A 16013-nucleotide genomic window follows, 5' to 3' on the forward strand; every position below is an offset into this window, starting at 1 on the left:
TCGGTTTATCAGGGTATCAAAGAATCACAGGTTCTTGGTCACTGCCTGACTCTGCTACTCCATACGACACCTTAGGCAAGTCATTCACGGCATTTCTGGGTAGCAAAAAGTCCCTGTTGGTTGAGCCACAGAGAGGACTTGGAGCTCAGTCTTTGTGCATGTAAGGGCCCTGTCCTGAGACCAGCCACCCTGGAGATGAACTTCTAGTTTCGAAATATGTTCCTCGTGACTTCTTGACACAGATCTAGCATAACTTTTGTCTTTCCAGGCTGGGTTCCTACTCCATGAGATTCCAGACGGAGCCTCCACGCCACACCCCAGTCCCCTGTTTACAATAGTGTCTGGAATTCTCGGGACATGCCACAGTTCCCCTCCAGATACCACATTTGGCAAGTACTGGGAGGTGAATCTTTTCAAGTGGTATGGACTTCCCCAGCCCTCTTTTTTTGTCTTCCAGCGTTTGCTTGTCCAGACTGGAGTGTGTATTTCTTTTCCCTCTTCAGCTTTCTGACCCATATTCCCATAGATTAGCTGGCTGACTTGAGAGCCACATGAAAATCTCTCCTCTTTTTCTGTTTGTGTTTTAAACATTCACTCCCACAATAATACGCTCTTACATTTTACCACAGAATCTCTACCCCAGGTCTCTGCTTTTCCTACCTCCTTTCTCCCCTTTGCCTTATGAGTGTCCACTATCATTTACTGCCGAGTAAACCGCTTCTGGGATTAGACTGGACGCCTCTGTCGGTGCCCTGGTCTTTCTTACCTCGGCCTTTAAAGCACTGTGCTGTAACTCATCAGCAGGCTGAATCTCACAATAAAATAATAACTTAATGAGGACAGCGCTTTTGTTTTGTTTACCACTGTATCTCTGCCTCCAACGTTGCCAGATATTGACCTGGATAAATAAATGACTGTTTTATTTGAAAACAAAATATTGTTCTTTATGACTTTCAAGACCTGGCTTTCTACATATGACCCGTCTACTATAACCCCAAGAGAGAGACTGGGCAGACCAGTGTCATCTTCATCTTACTGATGCAGGAACTGAGGATTCATGATTGTGTGAGGTAATTCAGCTACACGACAGCACCCAGAATCCAGGTCTCTGCCTCGGCCCATTACTCTTCTCCTAGCTTCTTGGACAGTCTCCAGGTGGATGCCGCCTGCCAGGTTATTCTAATAGAGAACACGCTGGGTGGAAGGCCCACTTACTCCAGGCAGGAGCTCGGACTCAGTCATGCCTGCTGAGGAGCTCATATGACCAGCGGTTTGTATCCAAGCATCTACTGCTTCAGAAACAACTTCCAAACCCTGCTGTGCACTGAGATTCTCTCCAAACACTCTCTCTTTATTCCGACCCTTAAAATAGGAAGCATTTACAGAGGGAAGCACAGAGGCTTTAGTGTCCAGGAGAACTGGAGTCAGATCTCATCTCAGCTCTTTATAGCTTTGTGATTCTCTAACCTAACCTCCCAGAGTCTCATAGCTCTCTGAGATGCTGCACTCTTTACAAGCAAATCTGTAAAGTGCCTCGCTCTGTCTCGGTCCGGCGTAGTTGTAGTGTGGTCATTTAGTAAAGGGCATTTGGTAAATTCAGGCTTAAATTGAAAAAAGTAGGGAAAAATCACTAGGCCATTCTGGTATGACCTACATCAAATCCCTTACCATTATACAGTGGAGGTGATGAATAGATTGAAGGGATTGGATCTGGTAGACAGAGTGCCGGAAGAACTATGGACGGAGGTTTGTAACACTGTACAGGATGCAGTAACCAAAACCATTCCAAAGAAAAAGAAATAGAGGATGGCAAAGTGGCTGTCTGAGGAGGCTTTACAGATATTTGAGAAAAGAAGAGAAGCGAAAGGCAAGGGAGAAAGGGAAAGATAGACCGAACTGAATGCAGAGTTCCAGAGAACAGCAAGGAGAGATAAGAAAGCCTTCTTAAGTGAACAATGCAAAGAAAGAGGAAAACAACAGAACGGGCAAGACTAGAGAGCTCTGCAAGAAAATGAGAGATACCAAGGGAACATTTCATACAAGAATGGGCAGACCAAGGACAGAAAGGGTAAGGACCTAACAGAACCAGAAGATATTAAGAAGAGGTGTCAAGAATACCCAGGAGAACTATACAAAAAAGGCCTTAATGATCTCGATAACCATGATGGTGTGGTCACTCACCTAGAGCCAGCCGTTCTGGAGTGTGAAGCCCAGTGGGCCTTAGGAAGCATCACCATGAACAAAGCTAGCGGAGGTGACGGCACCCCAGCTGAGCTCTCTCAAACCCTAAAAGACAATCCCGTTTCAGTGCTGCGCTCAGTACGCCAGCAACTTTGGGAAACTCAGCAGGGGCCACAGGACCGGAAAAGGGCAGTTTTCATTCCAGTCCCAAAGTAGGTCAATGCCGAAGAATGCTCAAACTATTCTATGATTGCATTCATAGCAAGGTTATGCTCAAGATCCTGTAAGGTGGGCTTCAGCAGGACGTGAACCGAGAACTTCCAGATGTACAAGCTGGATTTAGAAGAAGCAGAGGAACCAGAGATCAAATTGCCAACATTTGTTGGATCATAGAAAAAGCAAGGGAATTCCAGAAAGACTTCTACTTCTGATTTACTGACTATACTGAAGCCTTTGACTGTGTAGATCACAACAAACTGGACGATTCTTAAAGAGATGGAAATACCAGACCACCTTACCTGTCTCCTGAGAAACCAGTAGGCAGGTCAAGAAGCAACAGTTAGAACCAGATATCAAAGAACAGATTGTTTCAAAATTGGTAAAGGAATATGACAAGGCTGTATACTGTCACCCTGCTTATTTAACTTATATGCAGAGTACATCATGTGAAATGCTGGCATGGATGAATTATAAGCGAGAATCAAGACTGCCAAGAGAAAGATCAACAGCTTCAGATATGCAGATGATACTACTCTAATAGAATCAAGATTGCCAGGAGAAATATCAACAACCTCAGATAGACAGATGACACCACACTTATGACAGAAAGCGAAGAAGAACTAAAGAGCCTCTTGATGAAAGTGAAACAGGAGAGTGAAAAAGTTGGCTTAAAACTCAACACTCAGAAAACTAAGATCATGGCATCTGGTCCCATCCCTTCATGGCAAATAGATGGGGAAACAGTGGAAACAGAGAGACTTTATTTTGAGGGGCTCCAAAATCACTGCAGATGGTGACTGCAGCATGAAATTAAAAGATGCTTGCTCCTTGGAAGAAAAGTTATGAGCAACCTAGACAGCATAGTAAAAAGCAAAGACATTACTTTGCCAACACAGGTCTGTCTAGTCAAAGAAAGAAAGTGAAAGAAAGTGGAGTCACTCAGTTGTGTCTGACTCTTTGCGACCCCATGGACTGTAGCCTACCAGGCTCCTCTGTCCATGGGATTTTCCATGGACGATAGTACTGGAGTGGGCTGCCATTTCCTTCTCCAGGGGATTTTCCCGACCCAGGGATTGAACCCGGGTCTCCCGCATTGCAGACAGATGCTTTACCGTCTGAGCCACCAGAGAAGTCCTATAATTTAATCAGAGCCAACAAGCCACAATGATGTCTGGCTCCTTGTGACCCTGTGGACTGTAGCCTACCAGGCTCCTCCATCCATGGGATTCTTAAGGCAACAATACTGGAGTGGATTGCCATTTCCTTCTCCAGGGGATCTTCCCGACCCAGGGATCGTTTCTCCCCAGGTCTCCCTCATCGCAGGCAGATGCTTTACTCTTTGAGCCACCAGGGAAGCCCACCACTCAGACGGTGTCCTGTCTAGTCAAGACTGTGGTTTTTCCAGTGGTCATGTATGGATGTGAGAGTTGGACTATAAAGAAAGCTGAGCGCTGAAGAATTGATGCTTTTGAACTGTGGTGTTGGAGAAGACTCTTGAGAGCCCCTTGGACAGCAAGGAGATCCAACCAGGCCATCCTAAAGGAAATTAGTCCTGAATATTCACTGGAAGGACTGATACTGAAGTTGAAACTCCAATACTTTAGCCACCTGATGCAAAGAAGTAACTCACTGGAAAATACCCTGATGCTGGGAAAGATTGAAGGCAGGAGAAGAAAGGGATGACAGAGGATGAGACGGTTGGAATGGCATCACCGACTCAATGGACATGAGTTTGAGCAAACTCCAGGAGGTGGTGATGGACAGGGAGGCCTGGTGTGCTGCAGTCCATGGGGTCACAAGAGTCAGACACAACTGAGTGACTGAACTGACTGAAAATCACTGTGGATGCTGATTGCAGCCATGAAATCAGAAGACACTTGCTCCTTGGAAGGAAAGCTATGACCAACCCAGAAAGACTCTTAAAATGCAGAGACATCACTTGGCTGACAAAGGTCCATACAGTCAAAGCTACAGTTTTTCCAGTAGTTATGTACAGATGTGAGAGGTGGACCATAAAGAAGGTTGAGTGCCAAAGAATTGATGCTTTTGAACTGTGATGTTGGAGAAGATTCTTGAGAGTCCCCTGAACAGCAAGGAGATCAAACCAGTACATCGTAAAGGAAATCAACCCTAAATATTCACTGGAAGGACTGATGCTGAAGCTGAAACTCCAATACTTTGGCCATCTAATGAGAAGAGCCAATTTGTTGGAAAGACCCTGAGTAGGAGAGATTGAGGGCAGGAGGAGAAGGAGGCAATAGAGGTTGAGATGACTGGATAGCATCATTGACTCAATAGACATGAGTTTGAGCAAACCCTGGGAGATGGTAAAGAACAGGGAAGACTGGCGTGCTGCAGTCCCTGGGGTCGCAAGGAGTTGGACAGGATCTGTGACTGAACGACAACACCAAATTTAGTAAATTTTCAACATCAGCAAGGAATACTGATAGGTAGTCATTAAAATTCAGTGTTTGGAGAAGGAGAAATATCACATGACATCCCTTATATGCAGAGTTTAAAAAGAAACGATACAAATGAACTTACAAAACAGGCACACTTAGAGAACAAACTTATGGTTGTCTGGGGGAAGGATGGGGGAAGGGATGGTTAGGAGTTTGGGGTGGGCATGTACACACTGCTAAACAGGCACAGACTTAGAGAACAAACTTATGGTTGCCTGGGGGAAGGATGGGGGAAGGGGTGGTTGGGAGTTTGGGATGGGCATGCACACACTGGTGTATCTAAAGTGGATAACCAACAAGGCATAGCACACGGAACTCTGCTCGATGATACGTGTCAGCCTGGATGGGAGGGGAGTTTAGAGAAGAATGGATGCATGTATACATACGGCTGAGTCCTTTCCCTGTTTACCTGAAACTATCAACGCTCTTTGTTAATTGGCTCTACAAAAGAGAGAGTTAGGAGAAGGCAATGGCACCCCACTCCAGTACTCTTGGCTGGAAAATCCCATGGACGGAGGAGCCTGGTGGGCTGCAGTCCATGGGGTCGCTAAGGGTCAGACACGACTGAGTGACTTCACTCTCACTTTTCACTTTCACTGGAGCACTGGAGAAGGAAATGGCAACCCACTCCAGTGTTCTTGCCTGGAGAATCCCAGGGACGGGGGAGCCTGGTGGGCTGCCGTCTATGGGGTCGCACAGAGTCGGACACGACTGAAGCGACTTAGCAGCAGCAACATCTCCAGTAAAATAACAAAAGTGAGAAGCATTTCATAATTGAAAAGAGCTACAGAGAAGTGTCCCTCTAGTTGTTCAGGGCTCTGCTTTAAATTGACAAGAATCACTAGTTGGTTAAGTCATTTTTCTAATCAAAATAATTTCTCTTAGGGTGTGATAAGGAGCCAAACATGGGTGCTACAGTGATTTTTACCTTTTCCTCACAAGATGACGGTGAATGCCAGTCTGACCAAGAAAATATAACACACGGCTTAGTAATGTAAGCAGAGAAAAGACTAAGGTGAAAATGAACAGTGCAGTTATTCTTACAGTGAAACTTCCACCTGGCTCCACGGCCAGAAGTGCGTGCTATGAGAAATTTAAGCATCCCCATCTCATTCATTCATTCATTCAACGGATTTCAAAATGAAAATTCAGTACGTTTGCCAAGACATTAAGTACATCTGATGTAGAAATAGCAGCCATACAACTAAGATCTGGGATTCATTACAAATGTAGAAATATTAGGGCTTTAGAAATCAGTTTAGATCATAATTTTTGAAGATTATATTGTTCTTTAGTGAAGGACTTGATTCTGTAAATCTAGTATTTCTAATAAAACATTTGTCATTGTTGTTCTGTCACTGAGTCGTGTCCAACTCTTTGCAACCCCATGGACTGCAGCACGCCAGGCCTCCCTGTCCTTCGCCATCTCCTGGAGTTTGCTCAAACTCATGTCCATTGAGTCGGTGATAAAACATAACCTAACATTAATTAAATATACCATTCTTCTGTTACCTTGAATTTATCCTGAGTTGTTTCACTATTGGAAAGCACAGCTTTTACAGACGTGGTTGGTACAAATGTATGTTCAGGGCACGTGATTTATTCTGAAAGAATCAGCTACCTACTTGTGTATTTTTTTAAAAACTAGGCAGGAAAATAATACAACTTTACATTTGTATAGAGCTTTAAATGGCTGAAAAGCCTCAGTACATGTTCAAAGATACGCAGATAGGGGAAGTGACTACTCTGAGCACAGCGCACACAGCACCTCAAATTCACGAGGTCCCCCTCAGCAGAGCGGACCCTGATGATTTCCGGGGGGGACCAGACTTATGAACCAGGCACACCACAGCAGCCTGAAGGAACTCAGACAAGAAAATGGCACTCTGTAGCTGAAGCCCTGACTGAGACAGGGCCCTTAAGGAGACAAACAGCAAGAGACAGGGAGAGAACCAGACAGGAGAGAGGACGCTGAGGCTTACACATACTCTAGAATTTAAACAAGCATCAATCAGACAGTGACATATAGTTATTTGTATTTCATGTAATGGTTTTAGCATCTCTCTCGTATCACTCCAGTTATTGGCAATTGCAAATAGCCATTATTATGCACACATAGCAAACAGTGCTATATAAACTCAGACAACTTTATCAAAAAAGTCTGTTGCTATTCAGCCGTTAATTATAATAAAAATAAATACAGGCTCCCTTGCATCATCAGAGGCTGTCCCAGGCTTCCCCAGTGGCTCAGTGGCTCAGTGGTAAAGAATTCACCTGGAACTGGCGGTGAGACGGCTGACAGAACCTGACAGAACGTCTCAGCAATCAACCCCCAGCTCAGGGCAGGTGCTTAACAAATCCTCGTGAGGGTCCATTGCCATGAAAAAGTAAAAACTTTAAGCCCCGGTGATGTGAAAGCACCGAGAAGTAAGATGTATTCAACGCTGAGCAGAGCAAAGGAACGATGAGGTCGCTAGTCAGCAGTTCGCCAGAAGACGCCTCTTACTCCCGCGCTCGGCAGTGTGAGGCCACTCTTTGTGCCGAGTGTGGGGCTGGTTTTGTCCCAAGAGCGCACTGCCACCAGAAAACGAAGTGAAAGATTTTTTTTTTTCCCCAGCCAGAAATGTTTTAGGACCATGAAGAGCCAGAGCTTGAATCAGAAAAAACATGAGTGTCCCTTCAAAGCTATCATAACTAACTATTTCATTAGTGGCTTTCAAAAAGAAACATTTCAGTCATATTTCTCTGCCTTGCTGACTGAACGTTTGAAAAACTCAAATCATGAGACTCTACACTCCTTGATCGTGGTGTGCGTGTGTGTGAATTCATTCAGTCGTGTCTGACTCTTTGTGACCCCATGGACTGCAGCCCGCCAGGTTCCTCTGTCCATGCAATTCTCCAGGCAAGAATACTGGAGTGGGTTGTCATGCCCTCCTCCAGGGGATCTTCCCGACCCAGGGATTGAACACATGTCTCTTACATCTCCTGCACTGGCAGGCGGGTTCTTGATCCTGGCAGTATTGGAATTTTTCCAAATATAAAGACACCATCATCCACTAGATTTGATGTCAAATACTTTGAATCACTTCTAGAGTTTGTGGATTTGTGTACCTTCCATCAACCAAGTCCTTTCTCTAAGGCCGTGTTCATCCAATGACATGTCAAAGAGCCTGTGTGTTCCGTCATCACAGAGAAGCAGGAGGGTGGATATGCAGAAAGAGAAGAAGGGAAAAGATGAAGATCTTTACAGAGAGGAGAAATAAGTCAAGGAAATAAAATCTTCCACGGGTTTCCTCAACCTTTGCTTAATCAGATTGAAGACAGCACATGTGATAAACAGAACCATGTCAGCTAATAAGTAATGCTCTCAAGAGAATTTGACTATGTGCGTCTTGACTGCATGACCTGGGCAGCTGTGCTTGAGTTCAGTCTTCTTTTTCACACACAAGGGTCATTCCCTTGCTGTTAGAAGACGCTGTCACCTCTGCTGCAGTAACCTGCCTAGGAGGCTTCCCCTCTTCCTCATCTAATTTCAAAATCAGAAGGAAGAGCCTGGGTGGTAGATCACATTACTGTTCCTAATTATTTACTGCTCTTGTGTAAAGGATTATATGCTTCCACCCATCACCAAGGAACGTGGAGGACGGGGTCCCTGGGGAGAGAATGTATGTCCCTCTTCCACGGGCTTCACATGCCCTGCTGGCCCCAGTGAACTTGAAACTGAAGTGAGAAATGCCTCATCCAAGCAGAAGCACCGAACCCAGCCAGAAACCCCAGGATGGACACGTGACTCGACCCTACACCAGGACGTCAGCAGGACGCAGGGGCACACACTCCGCCCTCAGCCCCGGTCCCTCTGCCCAGGACGCAGACTCAGGCCTGCAGATGGGGCAGCGGGGACGGGAGAAGCATCAGGATGCACATCAATACCCAGAATGACTGAGTGGAGAGAGAAAGCCATGAGGTGCTCACAGTCAGCTAAGGCGCTGAACAAAGGAAAGCAGAGGCACTGAGCCCCACGGCCTGGCTCCACCCCGAGAAGGGCGTGCTCTGACCAGGCCAGCTCCTTCACACCAGACTCTAAAATGAAAGTGCCACGGGGCAGAGGAGCACTTGGCCAACAGTCAGCACCCTGAAACAGGAATAAGAAATGCACAAACCGCTGAGGCTTTCTGTTCTCATCACAAGCTTGCAGAAGCTGGCTAAGCCAGGCGTGTTATAATCGTATGCAGAACAACAGGAGGGTGCGTTAGGGCTCGAGACCCTCTTGGGAGAGAGTTCTAACACAGTTCCTTCCGGGCAGCCCTCCCCTTGACATACACACCGACTCTCCAGGTGGGGAACCTTCAGCAGAGGAACCAGCTGTTACCACTGGTGACTTCCATCCCCTTCATCTGAAGTCCCCTCAGCCCTTAACTTATAACCCATCAGATACACAACAGCGTGTCTGTTTTTCAGAGGGTTAAAAGCTGTTAAGGGGGAAAAAAAGGTAATAGAACTTTTCTGTTACACAGCTGGCACCTTGTATACAGAGAAAAAACCAATACCCTTTGCCAGATCACATAAAGGTCACTCTGCAATCTGAATTCAAATTTTAAGAAAACACTGTGCTTACACTATGAAGTAAATAAGTCTCTCCAGTTTTTGAAAACTAGAAAACAAAACTTATCTGGTTCTTTTTTCTGTCAACTCCTTACCTTCTGTGGACTCTTTTATATGAAGGTGTTTGTTGAGTTCATCCAATTTGTTCTTCATGTGTGAAAATAAAAAACAAAAGGGAAAAGGAAGCAGATCAGAAACGGTCTTTCTTTCCAGCACCCTTCTCTCTATTCAGTACCCAGCTAAATTCAAAATAGGATCCTAAGCTTCATCAATATCACACGCTTTATAAAGTGTTACTACTTTATCTCAAATTGACACTGAGGCTGTACTTCTGAGCGATCTATGGTGTTGAACATGCTATTTAATCTCTCCATGACTTTGCTTCCTTTTCTTAAAAACATGGATAATCATGGGACCAGCCTCCCATGTCCATGATGAGGATTAGGGCACATATATACACATTAACTCTAATATTGCCTGAAAAGTTTGGATTAATCTCTGGGTGCACTAAAGTGATTCCCAAACACATTTATAAAATTGCTTTTCTAAAGTAGAGATGGAATGATCCAGCAATCCTGAAACTGTCGTGACTCGGCAGGTCCACTTCCCACTGTGGGTCCTGGCACCCTCCAGCACGTGTATAGAGACACTTGCAGTGATGTCTGTAGCCACGCTGTTGGGAGGCGCTGACAGTGGGAAATGACCAAACGTCCTCAAGTAGCAGAATGAATAAAATCATGATGCGCTAGTTGTACAATTATGCATTATAATAACTATTGATATTAGCAATAAAAATGAATGAGATACAACTTCATGTATTAATCTGTAAAAAAAATCTTTAAAATACAGTGATCAACAAATAAATGCAGGATACATATGGTATAACAGCATTTACATAAAAAATATAAAACATCCAGGGGACTTCCCTGGCAGTCCAGTGGGTAAGACTCCACATTTCCTGTGTAGGGGCCATCAGTTCAATCCCTGGTGTGGGAAATGGATCCAAAATGCTTCGAGGAGCAGCCAAAAAAACATCTTTTTAATAAAAAATAAAATATTCAAAACTATACTATAGGTTATTTTAGGGAACTATACTAAAGGTACTTGATATATTATTTGAGATATCTATGTACAGAGTGAAAGTACAGAGGTCTCCATGGCAATTATAGGGCTTCCTGGGTGGTGAAGAACCCACCTACCAATGCAGGGGACTCCAATTGGATCCCTGGGTCAGGAAGATCCCCTGGAGTAGGAAATGACAACCTACTCCTATAGTCTTGCCTGGAAAATCAGGTCTCAAAGAGTTAGACACAGCTGAGCACAGCACAGCATGGCAATTATATATACTGTATTCAGGATATTGGGCTTCCGTGGGGGCTCAGGTAGTAAAGAATCTGCCTGCAGTGCAGGAGACCTGGGTTCAATCTCTGGGTTGGGAAGATCCCTTGGAGGAGGGCATGGCAACTCACTCCAGTATTCTTGCCTGGAGAATCCCTTGGACGGAGGAGCCTGGCAGGCTGTAGCCCATGGGGTTGCAAAGAGTCAGACATGACTAAGCGACTAAGCACAGCACAGGATATTAATTAGCTTTGAGGTAGGAAGGAAGTGGGATTGGGGTGGGGGTGTCACGTGGAGCTTCCGTTCCATCTTTAACGTTTTCTTTCTCACGATGTCTATATATTGAAGTATTCATTTTATTCATCTTTATACCTTTTTTGTATATCTGTGTTTTTTTTTTTTTTTTTAAGAAAAGTAGTCTTTTGGAGAAAACCACTGAGAAAATAAAGATAATCTAGAATCCCTCCAAAACAGTTTAAGATGAAAGAACCAAAATATTTCTTGTTTCCCAGAGGAAAGGTAATTCAGGAAACAAGATCTAATAGATGCCTCTAAAAATATAACTGGAATTCACTTCAAAGACCACTTCCTGTTGACATGGGCAACTCAACTCCTCCAGCTGAAGTCTTAGAATCACCTACTTTAATTAGCGCTGTTAATTCTCATCAGGAGCTAAAGTAGGAGACATTAAAGGGGATCTAGGACTCCCCTGGCAGTACAGTGGTTAAGACTTCACCTTCTAATGCAGGGGCTGAGGGTTCAACTCCTGGTCAGTGAGTTAGGATCCTATATGCCTTGAGGCCAAAAAACCAAAACATAAAACAGAAGCAATATTGAAACAAATTCAACAAAGACTTTAAAAATGGTCCACATTTTAAAAAAAAGAAAACTTAAAAAGATAATGAGCTCGTATATAAAAAAATAAGGCAGGGGTGGAGGGACAGGAAGCAAACTGCCTCCCGTGGCGGGCTCCCAGACTGTGCCTCGCAGGCCCCAAGGAGCCCCGGGAGGCAGACAGTGGCAGGGGGAGGGAGAGAGACCAATAAGAAAACTAGTTTCCATTCTTCTGAGGTCTAATGAGAAGATCACACATTGCCTGTAATAAAACCACACGTGCAAAAATCGCAGATTGCTTTGCTTTGTGTTGGAACCCTATTAGCTCAGTGTGGTAACACTGGTTGTGTCTTGCTGTCAGGAGTACTGATTGGCAACTTTAAAGGTCATTGATCAATGTAAAATTCAGTAAGCCAGTCATTATCGGCTATACTCCAGTACAAAAGAAAAAGCTGAAGAATATCCACTGGGATTTTGAATGAGATTGCTTTGAATCTATAGATTAATTTAGGAAGAACTGCCATGAATATTGAGTTCTTCAATGAATGATGAGTACCGGTTCATTTACTTCAGTTCAATTCAGTTCAGTTGCTCAGTCATGTCCGACAATTTGCGACCCCATGGACTGCAGCACGCCAGGGCCCCCTGTCCATCACTAACTCCCAGAGTTTACTCAAACTCACGTCCGTTGAGTCAGTGATGCCATCCAACCATCTCATCCTTTGTCGTCCCCTTTTCATTTATTTAGGTTTTTAATTTCTCTCAATACTGTTTTACAGTTTTCAGCATTCCTAGATATTTTATATTTTTAACGCTATTGTAAGTGTTTTAAAATGTCATTATCCAATTGTCTGTTGCTATACTTAGAAATACAATTGATTTTTACATACGAGAAAAAAATCATTACTGGACACGTGCTTGTTTCAACAACTGTCCAACTGGCTGTGCGGGGCAGCGCCTATTTGCACGCCCACCTGCGCTCTGCTGCCCGCTTCCCTCCCCTGCCCTGTGCTCGGGAGGCTGATGTCTAGGGACATCAAAGAGAAGCTTGCCCTGTGGCTGGGCTCCAACATCGAGAAGCACCAGCAGGGGGTGGCAAGGGCGTGCTCACACTCCCAGCTTCCTCTCTCCAGGCTGCGGTGTGTTCACTGCGCCATCACCCAAATTTCAGGCCCCGCCTACAGGGTTCTTTCTCCATGTGCTGGTGACTGTTCCTCCCCTTTCTTGTTGAGATCCAGATTGGTGCCCTGGGAGCCCCAGGCGCCTTTACCATCCCTCCTCGATTTCCCTCTACCCTGCCAGCTTTGTAAATAGTCTTCTCATTAAATGTGATTGAAACAATTCCTTTAAACCTTCTTGAAAAACTTCTTCTGCACGGGCCATCTGTTTCCTATTGGGACCATGACTGCTAGACATGTGATTCAGGTTGAAAAAAAGAAAAACGTTTGGTTAGGAATCGCGACTCCACAGAATAGCATGAATTTTATTTTTTGCTCTTCATTATCTATGCCTGTGCTGTCCAATATGGTGGCCACAAGCCACTAAATAAAATTAAAAATTTAGTTCCAAGTGCTCGAAAGCTATGTAGCTAGTAACTACTATTTTGGACGATGCAGAAAGACCATGCATATCATCAGAGAAAGTTCTATCGGACAGCACTGCTCTACACCCGACAGGCTCTTCCATAATGAACAAAAAAGATTACTTCTACCTTTGGCTCTGCCTTATCATCACAGGTACAGCCCAGGTCAAAATCGGACTGAAGGTACATAACCCCTGGGTAATTGGGTCTGGTGACTTCCTCTGGCACAGTCGGTCTGAAGGTGTTGGTACGCAGGAGATGGTTCAGACTCCCGTGGGTCCCGTTATTTGGAGCTGGCTTCAATCCCAGGAGATCTGATGAGAAGAAAGAAAAGGGCCAGGTACTTTGTAAATGTTTTTGATGAGATAGGAGGAGAGTCAAAGCCATTCACCTTCCAAGGTCTGGAAAACTTGGAACACAAACAGAATGGGATAACCAAATTCAGACGGCAGGCTCCCTTCTGAGCTCCCAAGTCATCCTTGCCTGATGAGGTCTTGGCAACAACTTTCTAAAATAGCATTTTCATGGCCTGATATCAAGAAAGACATTCCCACAAAGAAAGAGTGAAGGAAAATAGGGCCTCGCTTCGCCACCTTTATGTCTGTGATAGCTACAACCCAAGGACCATCAGCGTCAGGATCGTTGCCTTCCTGCTTCTCTGTGAGACTTTTTATCCCGAGTTTTGAAGTGGGGCTTATGATCAATAAATAACCTCGAGCCTGCCCTCTCATGCACTCCACAGAAGTACAGGACAAGAGGAGGCTCTGGCCGTGTGCCCTGAAGGGCCGCTGTGGAATGAACAGGCTGATTTCAGAGCGAGTGAGAAGGCTGCCGAGCAGGCACACAGGGACTGGCCTGAGCCCGGAGGCAGGGCCGGGGAGCGCCGGATGCCCAGAGGGGACGGGGCCCAGGAGACCCGACGTGCAGACTCCCCCTCTGACCGCCAGACTGGCGCTCCCTTACTAAATAGGAAAAGCTGTCCTCATCCAGCAACTAGAGACTCCAGGAAGAAAAATAATTAGGAGCACATAAATAGCTGGCCAGCCGTGCGCGGCTGCGCTGGGAGAGATGGAGGCGGGGTGCGGGGTGGGGGGCGCCGTGCCCAGGGCTCGCTTCGCCCGGCCTGTGACCGGTGGTGTCAGACTGTAACGCTGTGTTAGATTAGCCGGAGGCTGCCAACAGTAACACCATGGAACTCCCCGTTAGCCAACTGTTGGAGGGGACAAAGAAGCCTTAGAAGGGGATGGTGTTCTGTCACCATGGAACTCCCCATTAGCCAACTGTTGAAGGAGACAAAGAAGCCTTACAAGGGGGATGATGTTCTGTCCCGTGAACCAATGGGCAAATCACAGCATTTTTTTAATGAAAAGATGAGGTGATCCCAGAAAACAGACACCTCATTTCTTCCTCCAACATCGAAAGGAGTTCGTATGTTAACTCCGGATTGTTTTCTTGGTTTTGATGAAATAAGTGACTTACCGCACATAACGTTGTAAAGTTCAATGTTTTCAAATGGAGGCACTTTGGTCTTGTACTTAAATGTTGGGCCATAACCTACAAAAACAGTCTTCCAAAAGAAAAGAAACAAAAACAATTAGGCATTGCTAATATCCAGGAGCAACCCTCCCTCCAGTTATGAATACTCTGCAAGCTTCACTTACACCACCATTCCCATCCTTTTTAGAACCTCTAAAATACACTTCAATTCATAGTTCTGGGAGCATACCTGCATACTGTTGACCTTGTTATCAAATCCGTGGTCTCCCTGGAAAAAACATTTTCCTGATGGTTTCTTATAAACCTCCAAAGGTTTCCTAGAGTGAAACGATTGTACAGTCAATCAGGACTTCTCATAAAATTGGTCTGATAAAAAAAAGTCCAGTGCACAAAAAGATCTGTAAGAAGTGGATTTTACTAATCCAAGCGTATTTCTATCCGCTTTGACTGCATCATTCCCAGGGTGATGAAAGATGATGCTGTCTTTTTGCCCCCAGTGCTTTGGCCTTGACGATCAGCCTAGAACAGATTGGGACCTGAGGTCTGGCGCCCTCCTCCTGTCTCACGGTCGTATTGAGCCGAGCACTGGCCACAGGCACAGACATGCCCTGTAGGTGCTGCTCCCTGCTCCAGACCACCCCAATTAAGAGACCATCACGCTAAAGGAGTCACACAAAGCTTCTGGTTTCCCAGTGCATATAAAAGTTATATTTACACTATACTGTATTAAGTATGCAGTAGCATTATGTCTAAGAAAACAACGCACATACCCTAATTTAAGAATAGCGCTGTTGCAAAAAGGGCACCAATAGACTTTCTCAATGCAGAGTTGCCACAAGCCTCCAACTGTCTGCTCACGTGCCCCACTGGCTCCAGGGTTCTCTGCTCTGGGACCAGGTCCGTCTGGTTCACTTCTATATGCCTGTCCCTAGGCTCCGTGCTCAGGGAAGGCGATGGCACCCACTCCAGTGCTCTCGCCTGGAAAATCCCACGGACGGAGGGAAGGCGAGGGCACCCACTCCAGTGCTCTCGCCTGGGAAATCCCACGGACGGAGGGAAGGCGATGGCACCCCACTCCAGTACTCTCGCCTGGAAAATCCCACGGACGGAGGAGCCTGGGCTGCAGTCCATGGGGTCTCGAAGAGTCGGACACGACTGAGTGACTTCACTTTCACTTTTCACTTTTACGCATTGGAGAAGCAACCCACTCCAGTGTTCTTGCCTGAAGAATCAATCCCAGGGACCTAGGAGCCTGGCGGGCTGCAGTCCATGGGGTCGCACAGAGTCGGACACGACTG

General features: G+C 45.5%; 1 protein-coding gene across 10 annotated transcripts in view; it reads right to left on the reverse strand.

The window, feature by feature from the left end:
- ENPP2 (ectonucleotide pyrophosphatase/phosphodiesterase 2) overlaps positions 1-16013 on the reverse strand; it is a 136832-nt gene that overhangs the window by 18745 nt on the left and 102074 nt on the right. For all 10 annotated transcript variants that reach the window (XM_070802982.1, XM_070802978.1, XM_070802984.1 and 7 more), the window contains 4 exons: positions 14945-15032; positions 14698-14785; positions 13348-13532; positions 9560-9611 (listed from right to left, as the gene is read on the reverse strand). In XM_070802982.1, the coding sequence (XP_070659083.1) occupies positions 9560-9611; positions 13348-13532; positions 14698-14785; positions 14945-15032 (413 nt within the window). The remainder of the gene's footprint in view (positions 1-9559; positions 9612-13347; positions 13533-14697; positions 14786-14944; positions 15033-16013) is intronic.

The sequence above is a fragment of the Bos indicus genome, chromosome 14 (genome assembly GCF_029378745.1).
Source record: "Bos indicus isolate NIAB-ARS_2022 breed Sahiwal x Tharparkar chromosome 14, NIAB-ARS_B.indTharparkar_mat_pri_1.0, whole genome shotgun sequence".
Classification (NCBI taxonomy): domain Eukaryota; kingdom Metazoa; phylum Chordata; class Mammalia; order Artiodactyla; family Bovidae; genus Bos; species Bos indicus.